Below are 17,202 nucleotides of genomic sequence, written 5' to 3' on the forward strand. Positions count from 1 at the left end.
TCCATACTATATATCATTGTATGGAATAATATAGCTAGATGTACTATTAATTAAACAAAAGCCAAGTGAAGAAAAGTATGTAGATTATGCTTCCAAATATCTATTATTGCTTATGTTTTTAAAAATGAAGGAATTAATAAAGTTTTTTTTAAAAAAACATGGTTACCTCTTGGGACTAGAGGGACTATAATGGAGGGGTCAAGAATAGAAACCACAAATCTCTGACTAAATCTTGTTCTGTAGATTTGGCTTTGGAACTATTTAAATATTTTACATAAATATAAAACTAACTTAAATGTTTAAAAAAATCAAGCCCTAAAAATTGAAAACAAAATAAAGTAAGTCTGTTTTAGTTATCTATTGCTGCATAACAAATTGTCTGAAAAGGTGGCCACTTAAACCAATAACCATATATTATCTCTCACTGTTTCTGAGGGACAAGAATCCAGGAATGGCTTAGATGAGTAGTTCTTGCTCAAGGTCTCCCATGAAATTTCATGCCAAATGTCAGCAGGAATGCAGTCACCTGAAGGCTTACCCAGGGCTAGAAGATCCACTTCTAGGCCCCTTTGAGTGGCTATTGACAGAGATCTCAGTTACTTGCTGGCTGTGGCCAGAGATATTGTCTCTTTTCAATTTGGGCCTCTCCATAGGGCTGCTTGTGACATGGTATCTGGCTTTCCCAAGATAAGTTATCCCAGAAAGAGAGAGAGAGAGTGAGTGTGTGTGTGCACAACCAAAACTGAAGCCCCAATGTCTTAATAACCTAATCTCAGAAGTGGCATACCATCACTTGTACAGTGTTCTTCTATTGGTTATCCAGACTAATTCTAATTAAGTGTGGAGGGGAAGGCCTGCACAAGAACATGAGTACTAGGAGGCAGGGATCACTGGGGCCACCTTGGAGACTAGCTACCACATGAACCTATGTATTAATTGACAGCAAAACCAAAGAGCATGGAACTATTGTAAATAACTTTAAAACAGAATAACTTCACTGTATGTCTCTAGTGGGGTATATATTCTAAGGAAAATTTTTTTGAAAAAATACCTTTAAAGGTTTTCAGTAACCATTATGTTGATATTGTTCTCCTGTCCACCCCTCATAGATCTTTTGGAAGGAGACACACAGAAAATAGCAAACAAATTCATAATATAGTTGTACAATATACAAAATATTTAAAATACATATGGCATTCATTCTTCACAGCATTCCTGGGAGCACAATATATTTTCCCCTTTCCATAGGCAAGGCCATAAAATTTAGTCTGTAATGTCTAGGCCAAAAGATCTATGAGGGGCTGTCAGCAATCATACCTGTCTTGTTCACCTGTATCTCTAGTGCCAAAGATAAAGGCACTGAATAAATTTTCTGTATAAATGGGAATAAAGGGACTAAAGAACACCTTGACTCCATGAGAATGATAAGTGTTGATAAATGCGTCTTTAGAATACTGTAATATAGAAGTGTATCAATTCTCAGAGGCAGAAAATATTTATATGTGCTTGAAAATATAAATATTTTATATTACAAGGAATTTATAAAGAAACGTATTGTTCTGAGAACACTATGTCTGAAATACCTAACTAAATACCTTGCAGAATGAAACTGTTCTGTGGACAGACTGTGGAATAGTTCTTATCCCAGAGGAAAGGTGAAAAGCAGGGTCCAAATTTTATCTGCACAATTTACTAGGAAGTAAATTTTGGGCAAGTCTAGCCTAGTGCTAGATCTACGAAAAACATTACCATGACTCCCCACTGCCCTCAGGATAAAGCACAAATACTAACAAGAGTTAAGGCTATTCATCTCCTTTCTCCTGCCTCCCTCTCCAGACTTGCCTTTTGTCTTTCCAAAAACTTAAGTGATGCTCTGAGAGCATCCATTACTCTCTTTTAGGCACGTGCACCTTTGAGGTTTTCTACATCCAGTTTCCTTTTCCTGTACTCTTCCATCTTCTCTTCTCCTCTTTATTCCCCTTTATTCCCATTCCGTCCATCACGGAAGTCTCCACCCTTTAGCCTATCCAAATCTACCTCATCTTTCAAGCCTAGACTTAAATGTCATTGCTTCCAGACCTGGACCACCAAGTCCAGGTTAGATGGACCCATGGGCTGTTCTAATAGTGTCCCTTACCATCCCATGGTGTACTGTCACAGTCGCTTGTCATATCTCTCATCATCTGCAAGCTCTGTGAGAGCAGAGGCCATATCTGTTTTATTCACTGTAGGGCCTATCACAGTGCCTGGCCTAGCCTAGGCAAGCCATAAGTATTTCTTAAATGAAGGAATACAGTTACTTAACTTCTGTAAGCCTCAGCATTCCAAATATAAAATGGTACAAATACTACCTACCTTATAGGGTTGTTGTATGGATTAAATTGAATGATATAAACAAAGTACTCATAATGGTACCTTGTAGAGAGTATGTACCCAATATATGTCGTGTTATTATTATGCTTATTTTAGAATGCTCTGCCACTGCTGCTCACTCTGCCCACTCTAGAGACCCTCTTGATTTTTCTTTAAAATGTTTCATGACTATACAGCATCTGTAGGTTGCTATTCATACTGATAGGTTATTCAATATAACTATCAATTGAGTACAGACACTCAGTTTTCAGTGAATCCTTCTGATAATGTCTCCTTTCAATTACTTGACATTAAAAATAGCCATGTGATTCAATTTGTACCCAGGATTTTAATTTAATCAAGTATGGCAAGGTGACACATATAGAGGCAACTGCCTTTGAAAGAATGTATTATTTACATTTCCCAGTGAAAAGGGGGCATGCCACACCATGCAGGGCCACATGTGGAAGCACCAAAGTCAATCAGGAGGCAGAGGAGTGAGGGGAGAGCACAGGCCACAGCCTTTACTGGGGTTTCCATGGGAAAGGTAATGCAGATCAGAACTGGCTGGTTTGAACAATTCCAGTGGGCCCAAAGCCCACTGGAGGCTCAAAGAGGGGCTGTCCCCAGTCTTATATCTAGACCTGGGTAGATTTAGGGCAAGGGAAATATTGGCTTGGTGTGTGAGAGTTAGATAAAGGAGGTGGTTAGAGATATGGACTTAGGATTGGTTGGTTCACATATTAAAGATGTATTAGCAGGCAAGCTGCTTACTATCTCTAGGAATTACTTAGCACTTGAAGGGGCAGTCTCCTCCAGCCAGCAAGGCCCCCAAGATGTCAAACCATCATAAAATACAGAAAATAAAAAACATTATTACTACATCATACACCATGGCATGAGGGAATGGGATTTTATCATTGACCCTTGTTCCATCATTTATTCTGTTGTAACCTTTAATAACATTGCTCTTGGGGTGTAATATTCTAGGTGTTTTAATCTCTTCTATTCCATTCTTGACAAAGCTCACAATTGCCTTTGCTGCTCTTCTTGAATCTGCTAATTGAAACAGCCCAAGGTTAGCCCTATCTCTAATAATAGCCCTCCATTTGCCTATAAACATCTTATGGTCTACCTATTTTTTCTTTGTCACCGACACCTTCTTTATTGCACAAAAGAAAAAGTGTCTAATTGTCCATTTATTTATCAAACTTGTGTTAACTGCATAATGATGAAGTTAATGTTGAGGTAACCTTTCTCTTCTGTGGGGATTCAATGACTCAATGACCACATGGGCTGAAGTCATTTGGAACTGTGAATGTGTTTTAAGTATTTGTTGACTCGGACTTCCCCGGTGGTGCAGTGGTTAAGAATCCACCTGCCAGTGCAGGGGACATGGGTTCGAGCCCTGGTCCAGGGAGATTCCACATGCTGCAAAGCAACTAAGCCTGTGCGCCACAACTACTGAGCCTGCGCTCTAGAGCCCATGAGCCACAACTACTGAGCCCACGTGCCACAACTACTGAAACCTGCACGCCTAGAGCCTGTGATCCACAACAAGAGGAGCCACCGCAATGAGAAGCCCAAGCACTGCAACAAAGAGTAGCCCCCACTCGACACAACTAGAGAAAAGCCCAGGCGCAGCAACAAAGACCCAGTGCAGCCATAAATAAATAAATAAATAAATTTATTTTTAAAAAAAGAATTTGTTGACTCACTCATATTCTCCCTTTTTTCTTTCTCTTCATCCATCCCTTCTGATCCTTACTACTATTTGTCTTTGTTTCTTTAAGATTCCCAACCAGGAAAATGTCTACTGCAGCTCTGTACCAACTGGAGACCAGTCCCTGTCCTATATCCATGGCCTCCCCAGGAGAAACCTTAGAGACTGGTCCTTAGAACAGATGGCAAGGGGCAGCCCTGACTAACCCAATGTGTGTATCCTAAGAGTTGTTGGGCTGTTTTCTATTGTGGTTGAAGGGGTATTATTTGTTAACTGTACATTTTGATGTGAAACAGATAATAAGAAGGTCTGAGCATGGACTGGTGGACACCACACTCCATATGTCCCATCAGCTTTCAAGGAAGCTTCCCTGAGGAGTTCACTGGCAAACCTCAAATGATTCCCCTGAACATTGCATCTTACTTCCCCCTTACTCCTCCCAGATCCAATGAGTCTCTAAGATTTGTTATTCTAAATTCCCATATAATCAAAAATTGTTTTGTAAAAGACAGATGATACATGTTAAGGAGGCTTCTAACAGAGCATGTACTCTGAAATGATTTCCTTCTTTTCTTCTCCTAAAGAAAAAGGTCCTGAGACATTGTAAACTAATGAATATACCCAGACTGAATACTTACTCTGAAGTGTAAGTGTTCTTCCCTGTTCCTTTTAGGACAAGGCTTAAAAGTGGATGCTTTGATACCAGCCAAACTAGGCTTCTTCTTCCTTGCATTAGTGTTTAGTCATTTTGTTTTAGAGCCCTGTTAATTTGTTATTACTGTTGTTGTTTCAGGATATTGGCCAGAGGCCAAGTGGAACAACAAAAGAAGACACTTCTTGCTGGTCAGAAGAGAACTCAAGTCATGCCTTTTGAGTTCTGGCTTATTAGACAAGCTTCAGAAAGAGCTGAAGATCCTGTCTCTTCAAGATTTCTTCTCCAATCTCAGCTGAGCTACCTCTTCTTGAGGCTTGAGGTCCCTCTGCAGTTACCAACAGTCAAGATCCTTTGCCAGCGATTTTCTGGGAGGGGATCTCCTGAAATGGTATGACCATCTTTTTATTTTAAGTGTGGGTTCCTTTTGTTTACTTCACTTGTACCCACCAGAGTAATAGAATTAAAAGATAAGTTTCTTTCTTGAAAGTAACCTTTACTATTGACCCATAAGATACAAAGCATATTTATATTCATATGTGGAAATCTCTAGTCAGATAAGACCCAAATAGAAAACAGATTTAGGTCTCAGCCTTGTTTAATTTCTCTTTAAAGGGTGTCCTGTCCAAACTTTCATTCTCTGCTCTTAACAGCATTGGGATACTTACAGAAGCAAGATAATGGGTCCACCTGAGTCTATTTACAAGCTGATCAGTCTATAGGCTCTGAGGTTAGAATGGAGAACTTATCAAAGATGTATCATGACAGTTCCTAGAGAGTTAAGAGGTGGGAGGTATCTTTGAAATATAATTCACCAGCATCATTTCACTGAGTAGGAAACTGAAACCCAGAGGGGTTAAGGAACTTGCTCAGGGCACCCAGAGAATTAATAGTAGACCCAGGACAGAGATAAAGGCTCCCCAAAGATGAGACCAGGGTTCTTGCTCTGAGCACTGCACTTCCCAAGCTCACATTGTGAGTGAATACAAAGCATAATCCAAGTGTAACCAAATTCTGGGAGCTAAAGGAAAATATCCTAAAATAGGAAGAAATAATACCAATGGATAAATCACTTGTGAGCATGTGTTGATGGAAAATCAGGCCAAAACCAATCTCATAGAGCTAATCTGAGGATTTAGTAGTATAATAAATGCAAATTACCTGGTCTCATGTTTAGCATTTAGTAGGTACTCAAATAAATGTTAGTTCTATCTCCTGCCCATCCCTTATCTGTGAAAATAGAATCAGTTGTATATTTATGAGACATATTTAGCAATACAATATCAACCTATTAGTACAAACTCTCTGAATCTTCAGTTCAAGCCAATTCACCAGCCTGAGATCTAGTTTCTATCAGGAACTTATCTGGCTCCCCGTCCCCACTGCTATGCCCTCTACTGCCCTGGAGTTGTCTGCCCAGCAGACCAAAGTCCCTAGCATATCATCCAGCCCAGCAATGGAAATGATGACATTCTTTTAGTCCTTTACTATGTAAAAAAAAAAGTCTTGAGTTTTTCACCTAGGTAAATAAGACCTTGCCCCTAAGTAATCTGACTATATCTGTTGAATATATCTATGTAAGAGATGTGTGTGAGAGAGAGAAGCTAGACGCTAGGTTATGCTATTGTAACAAATTGCCCCAAAGTTTCAGTGGCTCAAAACAATAAAAGTTTATTTTTCATAATGAGTCCACCCCAGGCTCTTCTCAGTACCATCATCATCTTAGCTCCAAACCCATGCTGATGAAGCATCCACTCTGTAGGACTTTTGGATGTGATGGCAGAGGGGAAAAAGAGAGACCTGGAGGGTGTCATGTCAGCAGTTTAATCATCAGCCCAGAAGTAGCACGTGTCACTTCTGCTCACAACTCACTGGCCAGAACTGGTCATCACCCTACTCAACCACAAGACAACCAGGAAGTATTATTTTACCATATGTCCAGAGGGGAAAATAAAAGGAATCGTTGACAAAAAGCACTAATCATTATTATATTTTAAAACCTGTTTTTAACAGTTTTAATGCTAAAACTTCTCCAAATACATTTTATCTCAGCAGGCATCTTCTTTCCCCTACATGTAAATTAAATGAGGCTGTTCTGTTTGATATTTAATTTTCAGGTGAATTATGAAAAGCTACTCTGGTTTTTTAAAGTTGCAGCTTCAGGGTTTCCCTGGTGGCGCAGTGGTTCAGAGTCCACCTGCCGATGCAGGGGACACGGGTTCGTGCCCCGCTCCGGGAAGATCCCACATGCCGCGGAGCGGCTAAGCCCAGGGCCACTGAGCCTGCGCGTCCGGAGCCTGTGCTCCGCAACGGGAGAGGCCACAACAGTGAGAGACCTGCGTTCCGCAAAAAAATAAATAAATAAAATAAAATAAAAAATAAAGTTGCAGCTTCAGATGATCCACAGCAAAACAAAAGAGTTGAGGACAGCAAGGTGAAAGAAACTCAGGATGATAGGCATCAAACGTACTTTCCTCCCTTTTTGTGGGCATAGTATTTGTAGACTTCAAGAGCTGGCAGAGATTGTGGAGGTCGTACACTCGAAAACTTCACCTAATGCAGAATCACTTTGCTCTTCACCAACAGTTGGCTTCTGCTTATAGATATTTTTTTCTCTCTTGTACACAGGCCAGCATAGAAAGTTATTTGCAACAATTACCAGCTTCTTAACGTCCAGCATGTGGCTTTTTTATGAAGTTGCCATGTGAAAATGAAAAACCTCATTATGAAATAAGAAATGAGTGTATACCGGGGCAGAGCTCCAGTTCATACAGTATGATTCCAGAAATACGTCCTGTCAGTGAACTCCTGGGTTACAGGCACTAGCAGAGAAAGGTTTGAGGTACAGAAATCAAAAATTCCTTCACATAATCTCAAAGGAAAGAAATGACTCAACGTAAAAATAGGATGTGAGGAATAGCGTTAGAAATGAGGCACAGTAAAACATGACAGTCTCTGTGTTCTCCACAAAAAATGACAAAGTGCAGTGGTTAGGAGCATAACTTCCATTGACAGAAGCCTGGACTCAATTCCTGTTTCTGCCCATTAGTGGCTCTGCAACATTTGGCTGGTCATTTACCCTCTCTGTGCTTCCATTCTCCAACTGTAAAATGGGAACAATGATAGATTTCCCTTCACTTCATAGATTTGTAAGAGGAACTGAGTTAGTCAATGCAAAGTTCTTAAAAATAGTACCTGATAGATAGTAAGTTCTATATAAGTGTTTTTTACTATTTTAAACTATCCTACCAGAAGACACTCTTTCCTCTTACAAATAATGTGACATAGTGGTTAAGAGCCATGGCATTGAAGTGTATCACTTCACTCTAGGAAAAAGGCACCGTGTCCTATAAAAATATCCCTGGGCCAAGTAATAGACTTGATTCCTTTCTATGATGTGCCCTTTTTGACTGCAATACTTCATTCAACACACATTCATTGAATGCCAGCTGCTTGCCAGGCACACTTTGCTGAGCACAGTGAATTCAGAGATTGGCAAGGCCCAGTATCTCCCTCAGGGGCTCACAGTCCAAAGAAAATGATGCTGCCATGTGGGTACACCAGTCAACTATTACTTGGCGCAATTGCCCTGCTGAGAGCTGTAAAGCCCTGGCAATATTTAATAATCAGCAACCACACTTCACATAGAACAAATAGTGAGATTTGAGCCCTGAAGGGTAGTAGACGATGAACCAGAACATATTGTCACTTATTGGCAGATATGGGTCTTACGAATCCTAGACAGAAAACTTTTCTTGAGCCCTAGACTAGGTTATATCTCTTTGCTATATGATCCCATAGCCCTTTCCCTTTATAACAGTCATTGTACTTGTAATTACTTCTTTGACATTTGAGGTTAGGAATGGTATCTTTCCTGGCCAACTCAGTGTCCAGCATACTTCTAGCATAGTTCCTGGCACATAAATATCTGTGGAATGTCATTAGCACTCCAGTTATCCAGAGAGCTTGCATCACTTCACTCGCAGGGACATTCGGAAATCTACTGTATAGAAAAGGTGCATAAAGACATCATTTTGAATTCATCAGAGAAGGTGCTGTCTATATAAACCAGATAGTGTGTTTATGGAAGAGCAGGACTGATGACCTGTAATTAATCCAGGCTCTTTGTTAATTAATGTACAGCTCAGAAAAAGGCCCTCCCCGGTTCCATCAGGTAGAGCCTTATATGGGGCACTCTGTGATGTTTAAAAAGCCTCCAGCATCACCAGTGGCAGCAGGAGTGGCAACGGCTCTCATCACCTAAGTTGGACCAGATGAAGTAAACTCCTGCAGCATGTTTTTCTACGAAATCCACCAGCTGCAGTAAATGGGTTCCATATAACACGTGCCCATTCAGTACTCTGTGTGCTGAGCCGAAGGCCAAAACCTTACGAATTCCTACCCACAGGAACTGGTTTTGCAAGAAAAGGAAAGAGGAAGGAAAACTTCTGATTCAAATCTGGGACACATACATCAGATTGGTAAGGCCAATCTGTACAAGATCCACATGATATAGGAGCAAAACAGACTCAGCCCACGTCTTATGGAGCAGTCTACTAGGGAGGAGGTCAGGCAGGAAACAACAGCTAAAAGAATAAGGAAGCAGTTGCAACTTGAGGGAGACTTATTAAGGAAAAGAACAAAGAACTATGAAAGAGTCTCTCAAGCAGGGGGTTATGGAGCAACAGGAGGGCTGCCGGTGAGCCTCAATTTCCAGTTCCTCATTCAGGGACATCACATTGGCAGCTTGAAATCAGCCATGGTGGGAGTACTGGCACCATGAAAATTAGTGATGCTACAGGTTAGGGCTTTATCTTGGAGAGCTAGTCGTTAAAGATTTACTGGCACACCACTGAAAGGAAACTGATTTACATGAGTGGAGGTTGGGGGATGTCATGGAATGTCCCTCTAGGGAAGTGGCACTTAAGTGGGAGTGGAAATAAGGAAAAGCTTCACTGTGGAGAAGATAGTGCAGCTTGGATCTGGGAGGACACATACATTTGAATGTTAAATGAGTAAACCTCTCAAACTAGTTTCACAAAATAAATGACTATAACATTTCATCACCCTGTTGTTTTTTGCCAATTATTTAAAGTAACAATAGTCAGTTAGATACACTATTTTAATAACTACTTACATTTGCATGCCAGACAGTAAGTAAATAATTGTACCCAAACATTTTCTGAGTTTTCCAGATACAAAGAGCAGAGTCGAGGATAATGCAGGAAGTTCACCTGCTTCAAGATTTCCTTCTATATAGATCCCTGGTTACAGGGATCTGGTAGGATCTGCTGTGGCAATTGACAGTTTGGAAATTTGATTTGCTATCAGTAATTATCTGGGCTTAAGAAAAGTAAGATAAAGCAGGAAAAGTAAACTACTATGGTCACTTCTAAGTTTTTCTAACCTGGAAAAAAAGAGTGGATTACAAGTTTTGGTCTATGTTCTAGTTCAGTTGGTTGGTACCGCTGGGAGAACAGACTGTGGGACTCACTAGAGTGGAACAGACTTCAGTTAATCTATGCAATCTCCACATGTAGTCCCATGACGAGGTTACCCAGATTTAGAAGGCCTTACTAGGTGGGTGCTCTCATTCCACAGTATATATTGGGGTGAGAGGTGTGGTGTGAAAACACACAGCAGCTTTTGTTGTTGTTGTTGTTAACATCTTTATTGGGGTATAATTGCTTTACAATGGTGTGTTAGTTGCTGCTGTATAACAAAGTGAATCAGCTATACATATACGTATATCCCCATATCCCCTCCCTCTTGCATCTCCCTCCCACCCTCCCTATCCCATCCCTCTAGGTGGTCACAAAGCATGGAGCTGATCTCCCTGTGCTATGTGGCTGCTTCCCACTAGTATCTATTTTACATTTGGCAGTGTATATATGTCCAAGCCACTCTGTCACTTTGTCCCAGCTTACCCTTCCCCCTCCCCGTGTCCTCAAGTCCATTCTCTATGTCTGCGTCTTTATTCCTGTCCTGCCCCTAGGTTCTTCAGAACCATTTTTTTTCCACATCTTCATTGGAGTATAATTGCTTAACAGTGTTGTGTTAGTTGCTGCTGTAGAGCAAAGTGAATCAGCTTTGAGTGGATCATCTTTTCACAGCCTTTCTCCTGCCTCTCCAAGCAGTACTGCCCCTCAAGACTCCAACTGCCAGTCAAAAGTGAACCACCACCTGTTGGAGATCTTGAAGATGGCACTAAGGGCAGCCAAGGGCAAACTCAACATGGAGAATCTCAACCTGAGTTTTCGAAAAGAAGATCGTTCGTTCTCTGGCTACCTGCCCCAACCCAAGGTAACCAAAATTAGATTTCAGATTCAGTCATCTCTAGAAGGCAACCTCGGGGCACTAGGTTTATAGTAAGAAGGCACAGTTATATTATTCACTAAGAATAATACATACTGAGATACATAACTGGCTAGCTTTGAAAGTAGGAGTGCATATATACTATGTAGGTTCTAGGAGCATTTATATAATGTAAGTTCAATATTTATAGTGTAAGTCTAATAATCATTTCCCAAATTTCAATCAACCAGGAGGAAAGTGATGTGCTAAAGAAAACAGAATGTTTACAGTAAAAGATTTCCTCTTCCTGTTTTTACAACTAATCCCTTATATGATAAATCGGCCATCCCTTTGGAAATCAAGCAATATCTTGTTTAATAGAAATTTAAAAGTGATTAGAAGACACTAAAATAAAAATTCAAATTAAAAATATAGAAGGCACTGTTATGATCTGTGTTCTGCCTGTGGATTACATTTTATAACTGTTTTTTTTCTGTGCCCAAGAGGAGAAAAACAAGAGAGAAAAGGAATTGTGAAATGTGCAGAATTGGTCCAGGAATTACTTACACTGGGCTATGTTTTATGCTAACAATAGACAATATGACAATACCAAATAATCTTTCACAATGGAAAAGAAATATTTTTCTAAGGCCAAGTGTTCATTTCTCACACCCTCTACCAGCTTCCAGTGAGGTCAGCAGGTGGTACTCTGTTCCTTAGGGACACCAAATTGTAGGGACTGATGGGATTTATTGCTGACAGAGATTGGCATGCTGTTTGGGAGCGTTAATTAACATTGCAGATATGTTTCCTGAAAGAGGATCCAGACCCATATAACTCATGTGCTGTCTTTAGCCAGACAAACTCCAGTCATGAGGTTACCTTGGATAATGACCACTGTTACTGCAATTCCATTCACAACAACTTTCACCGCCAAGCTTTACTGAGTTCTTCCTACAGTGCCAAACACTGCACTAAATGCTCTACTTACATTAACTCATTTAACACTTACAAATAAGTACAAGATCTAGGTAGATGTTATAATACCCATTTAATAAATGAAAAACAACAACAATGGAGTCTCAGAGAAGCCAACTGAATCTCTCAAGGACCACAGCCAACAAGAGGCAGAGCCAGGATTCAAAATACAGATGAATACTGGAAATTGAGACACAGTTGGAACTCCAATAGGCAGAATATATCTGGAAGGATATATTTGGAAGGAGTCCAGGATACAGGAGTTAGAATTCCAGAGGAATAGAAGGAATTGGAATTTACAGACCCCCAAAACAAAAAATTCCTATAGGAAAGATTGGAAAATGCCTTTCATCCAGGTAAACAGGAATTAAGAATTGAGAGAGTCAGAGAATTCAGAAGAACAAGTGATGTTTACTAAGGAAGCAAGGACACAACATACTGAAAGTGGATTCTTATTCTAGGACAGAAGTAGCTTTCTCTGTGCTTACATTTATACAGTCAACTAACCATGCAAAGGCAAAGCACATGATAGTGTGTACATGTGTGTGTGCATGTAGATTGTATACATGAATATTAAACATGCAAGCCTGTTTCACTAGAAGAGGGAGACAACACTACAGGAGATTGCACACATCATAAATGGCCTTCATTATGTTATTGAGAAGATCAGTGGAAATTGACTAAGAAGGAACCATTTCTTGTTAGATTGGAAAATACATAACAGCATCAGTGAAGCTTGAATGTTCTCAGATGCCCTGGTGGAATGGTACATAAATGACTTGAAAATCAAAATAAATTTACTGAAACTCTTTTTAGCCTCAGATTTTCCGTCTGGAAAAACTGGGTTCCAAATATCTTACCTCCCGTGTCTATTGTGAGGATTAAGCAAGATAAGTATGTAAAGGTACTTAGTATACTGTCTGATATATGAGGCACTCAGTAAATAGGTTTCCCTTATATTAAAAAAAAAATCTGTGGTGAAATTATCACTGCAAAATAGCCTAAGGAAGGAGGACCTTTCCCAGGGTCAAGCGATAGCCACATTGAATGCTGGCTATCAGAGTGGGCCCTGAATGTCCTCCACCCTGAGCTGGCCCTGAAAGTTTAAATTTGTGGTTCATATCCAAGGAAATAGGGCACATTTTCCTTGAAGCTGGTCTGCCTCTCATGAGCCATCTGGCATCTCTTAAGACATCTGGAACTCATTCAAAGTATATTACAGTTCTGGGAGGCATGGCAAATAGAATTCTGTTTCCCCAGAACGTGAGACAAATTGAGGCCCAACAGACACTGGACATGACAAGCAGCAGTGATTGCGCCCCAACATACTTGTTCCTGGACGCAGGACTTCCGAGGAGACTGGGAAAGGCCATCTGAGTTGGAAGGGTTTCACAGACCTCCTTAAGTTTCTCACGAAATTTATGCACCCCATGCTGAGGGGAAAAAGAGCACATCCTCACAGCCAATATTTCAGATGGCTCAGAGGTCATCTGCCTCTACTCAGATAAATAAATGCAGTTTTGAAGGGTGATCTATGGGTCTTGTCACTTGAATCAATGGCACTGTCGCCATTCTCAAAGAAGAGTATAAAAACGTATCTAATATCTGTCGTCCTCATTCTGTGGACTCACTCATTCTGTTCCTCTATCACATTTTTGATGCAATGATGGCTCAGGAAGAATTCCTGAGGCAACATGGATCCACATACATTTATTTATTAACTTCCCTGACCATTATTCAAATCAGGTGTAGAGTGAATAGTCTGTAGAACCTAAGAAGTTTCCAAGCATGCAGGCTCAGTTTAACACTTTTATACATAATCCATATTCTTTCATCTTCTTTCTGCTCTACATCACAAAGACCTCCCGAACTACTTGCAGACCTTCCTGCCAGGAGGAGCTGCTAGAACACAGGTTGCTCTACCTCTAATTACTCTTGCTTCATTTTCATGCAACTTCCTCATTATCATCAAGAGAGAGTCCCTTTACTTAGGAAACTGGGGCTTGTGAATGTGAGGTTCATGCCTATGGCAAGACTACAGCTATGACACTAGTTTACCAAGTGACCAGAACTGTAAGACTTTCTTCTGCAGTTTGCCAGACTCCTTTTTTGTACTTAGTTGTTTCTATATCAGTACACTCTGCCCTAAAATGATAAATGGTTTCTACTAGCTTCAAATCATTCCCTTCTTCCAAAGCAATAGCCAGATTTCTGAACAATATGGCATGTTTATTCTTACATTCAACATATTAATCACTCAATGTGTTCTGTGTGATAAGACACTAAGGACAGCAAACTATTAAGATTTCAGTTCCAGAGTTCTCCAGGAGCTCAGGGAAAAGGTAATGTTTTAAACATGATACAATACTATATGTAAAAGAGAGTGATGGCAGTAAATTTGAACACAGAGAAGGAACACCAACCTAGCCTCACCCAAAAACTCAAGAGGAGATGATGCAAATACTGAATCTTAGAGGACGTGTGAATTTGGCAAACAACTGGGGGAGAGCAGAGGAAGGGACAGGAAATGTATTCTAGGTAAAAGGTGCAATGTGAAATGTCACTGAAGTAAGAGAGAACATGGCTAATTCAGGGAACTGTAAGCCATTTCATATAGGCAGAGCACAGTAAATATATGGTGGCTGGGGATGGTGGGAGATGCTGCTCAAGTTGATGTTAGAATGAAAAGGAGGAACTTGTTTTTGAAGGGTCTTTCTAAGAAGTGTGAACTTTATCCTAAAGCCCCAGTGGAATCATTGAAGGATATTAAACAAATGAGTGATATGGTCAAATTTGAAATTTGAAAAGAGCGCTCTAATAGAATGTGGAGAGTTAGAGGCAGAGAGAACCTTTAAAAGACTGTTCCAGTCATTCAAGCAAGAAATTATGAGGGTTTAGACCAGGGTAGTAGCAGGAGGGATGGCAATATTAAGGAGATAGAAAAGTAGGTCTTGGTGATTTAATTAGACGTAGGTCCTGAATTCAGAGGAATCAAAAATGACTCCCAAGGTTCTGGCTTTGGCAACTTGGTAGGTGGTGGTACCGTTCTCTGAGATAGGAAACAAAAAATCAGTAGTTGGGGAGGTAAAGGAAAGGATGATGAGTTCAGTTTTGAACGTGTTGATGTAGGTTGAGAGCTTAAAGCTAAATGATTTAAGGGTCTTCAGTATGGAGTTGAACCCTTGGGAGTAATTAGGATTACTCAAGGACATAATGGAAAGTGAGAAGGGAAGGTTGAGGAGGACGCCCATTGTTAAGGAGTAGGTAGAGGAAGACAAGCCAAGAAAGGAGACTAAAAATAATCAAAAGAAATATGGCAGTGGTCAAGAAAGCTTAGAGAATAGATTTATGGAAGTATGGCATGATCAGCCATGTCACATGCTGCAAAGAGATCATCTGTAATCAGGACTCAAAAGTATTCATTAAATTTGAAACTGTGGAGGTTACTAATGACTTGGTAAACACAATTTAAGTAGAGTGATGGGGTAAAATGCAAATGGAACCATAAATGGGAAGGGAGGAAGTTGAGAGAGCATCTGTGCATCACTCTCTCGAGGAGCATTTTGAGGAAATGAATATTTATTTTACATGTCATTTCCTAAATAACATAAATATTTTATTTACATTTGATTTTTTAAATGTCGTTATTGAACAGAAGAAACTATACATAGCCAAATATTTTCTTATTGAACAAGGGACATCCTAATGAATATGGATTTTTAAAATAATCCTAGATAACACTAAATTGCCAGGATTTTCTGGTAGATGTTTCTATTGCTCTTCCACAACTGTCAGCAGTCAGTTCCTAGCTATCAATCAATCTGCTTCTAGGAACCCTGATGTACTATTTCTAATCTGCTGTTCATTTAGCCTGGAGCAAAATTCAATGTTGCCAGAAGTAAATAAACTGTTTTTAGAATAACCTCTTAATATTGATGCTTAAAAATACACTAATATGGGCTTCCCTGATAGTGCAGTGGTTGAGAGTCTGCCTGCCGATGCAGGGGACACGGGTTCGTGCCCCAGTCTAGGAAGATCCCACATGCCGCAGAGCGGCTGGGCCCATGAGCCATGGCCGCTGAGCCTGCGCGTCCAGAGCCTGCACTCCGGCCACAACATTGAGAGGGCCACGTACCGAAAAACAACAACAACAAAAAAAAACGCTAATATGCTCTAATCTTGAGGATAAGTCTATTTTTATTTATTGAGTAAAATGGCATAATGTGACTAATTTCTACCTCTCTCAATTTATTTTTTTCCAACCTATGCCCATACACATTCCACTCTTCAGGACCTTCAACTCATTCATTCATTCCTAATTCATCCATGTATTCATTTATTCAATAACTATTTTTCAACACTGTGCTAGGAATGGTGATAGGAAAATGAAGGAGACACAATTCCAGCCCTCAGTAAACCACTGTCTTTTAGAGAAGCTCTCATGAACAGATATTTACTGCCCAGTGAAAAGGGGTATAAAACTATAGTAGGGTGAATTATGCCAAAATACATGCAGTTTATAAAAAGCACCATGCTCTTTCTCACTCATCATTTATACATGCTTTTCTTCTGCCTGGAATTATACTCAACCCCTTTTTCTTCTGGCAAACTATTATTCATTTTCTTCATGTTTTAAATAGATCTTTTTTTTTTTTTTTTTTTTTTTGCGGTACGCGGGCCTCTCACTGTTGTGGCCTCTCCCGTTGCAGAGTACAGACTCCTGATGCGCAGGCTCAGCGACCATGGCTCACGGGCCCAGCCGCTCCACGGCATGTGCTTCCCAGACCGGGGCACGAACCCGTGTCCCCTGTATCGGCAGGCGGACTCTCAACCATTGAGCCACCAGGGAGGCCCTAAATAGATCTTTTTCCTTCCCTGACATACTCTTCTACAGCTAGTAAGTAACATGTGCAAGTTTCTAACCCAGATTGGCTGTTTCCTTGCATAAAGACAAATGAAAATTAGCTTTTTGTCACTGTATTAAAATCTAGGTTATATTATTCAAGTACGGTCAGACCAACAGATCAGGAGGTGATTGCCATTGAAAAGACAGTTTGTTACTCAGCTCCCAAAAGGAGGGGAATGGAACACTGCACAGGCCACATGGGGAAGCACCAGGAGGTTAGGAGGAAGAGAGGATGAGGGAAAATGTGGGCAAGAGCCTTTATTGTGGGATGGGTGAGACAAGAGTAAGAAGGCTTAG

At 40.3% G+C, this 17,202-nt stretch overlaps 1 protein-coding gene across 1 annotated transcript in view; it reads left to right on the forward strand.

Moving 5' to 3' along the window:
- LOC308604968 (uncharacterized protein C1orf87) overlaps positions 1-17,202 on the forward strand; it is a gene marked incomplete at both ends in the record, with an annotated part of 88,347 nt that overhangs the window by 36,794 nt on the left and 34,351 nt on the right. The window contains 7 exon segments of the mRNA XM_081214603.1: positions 4,158-4,277; positions 4,281-4,286; positions 4,869-4,905; positions 4,908-4,982; positions 4,985-5,118; positions 6,845-6,908; positions 10,789-11,030. Of these exon segments, the coding sequence (XP_081070729.1) occupies positions 4,158-4,277; positions 4,281-4,286; positions 4,869-4,905; positions 4,908-4,982; positions 4,985-5,118; positions 6,845-6,908; positions 10,789-11,030 (678 nt within the window).

This window comes from Mesoplodon bidens (assembly GCF_964165515.1).
Source record: "Mesoplodon bidens genome assembly, chromosome: 2".
NCBI lineage: Eukaryota > Metazoa > Chordata > Mammalia > Artiodactyla > Ziphiidae > Mesoplodon > Mesoplodon bidens.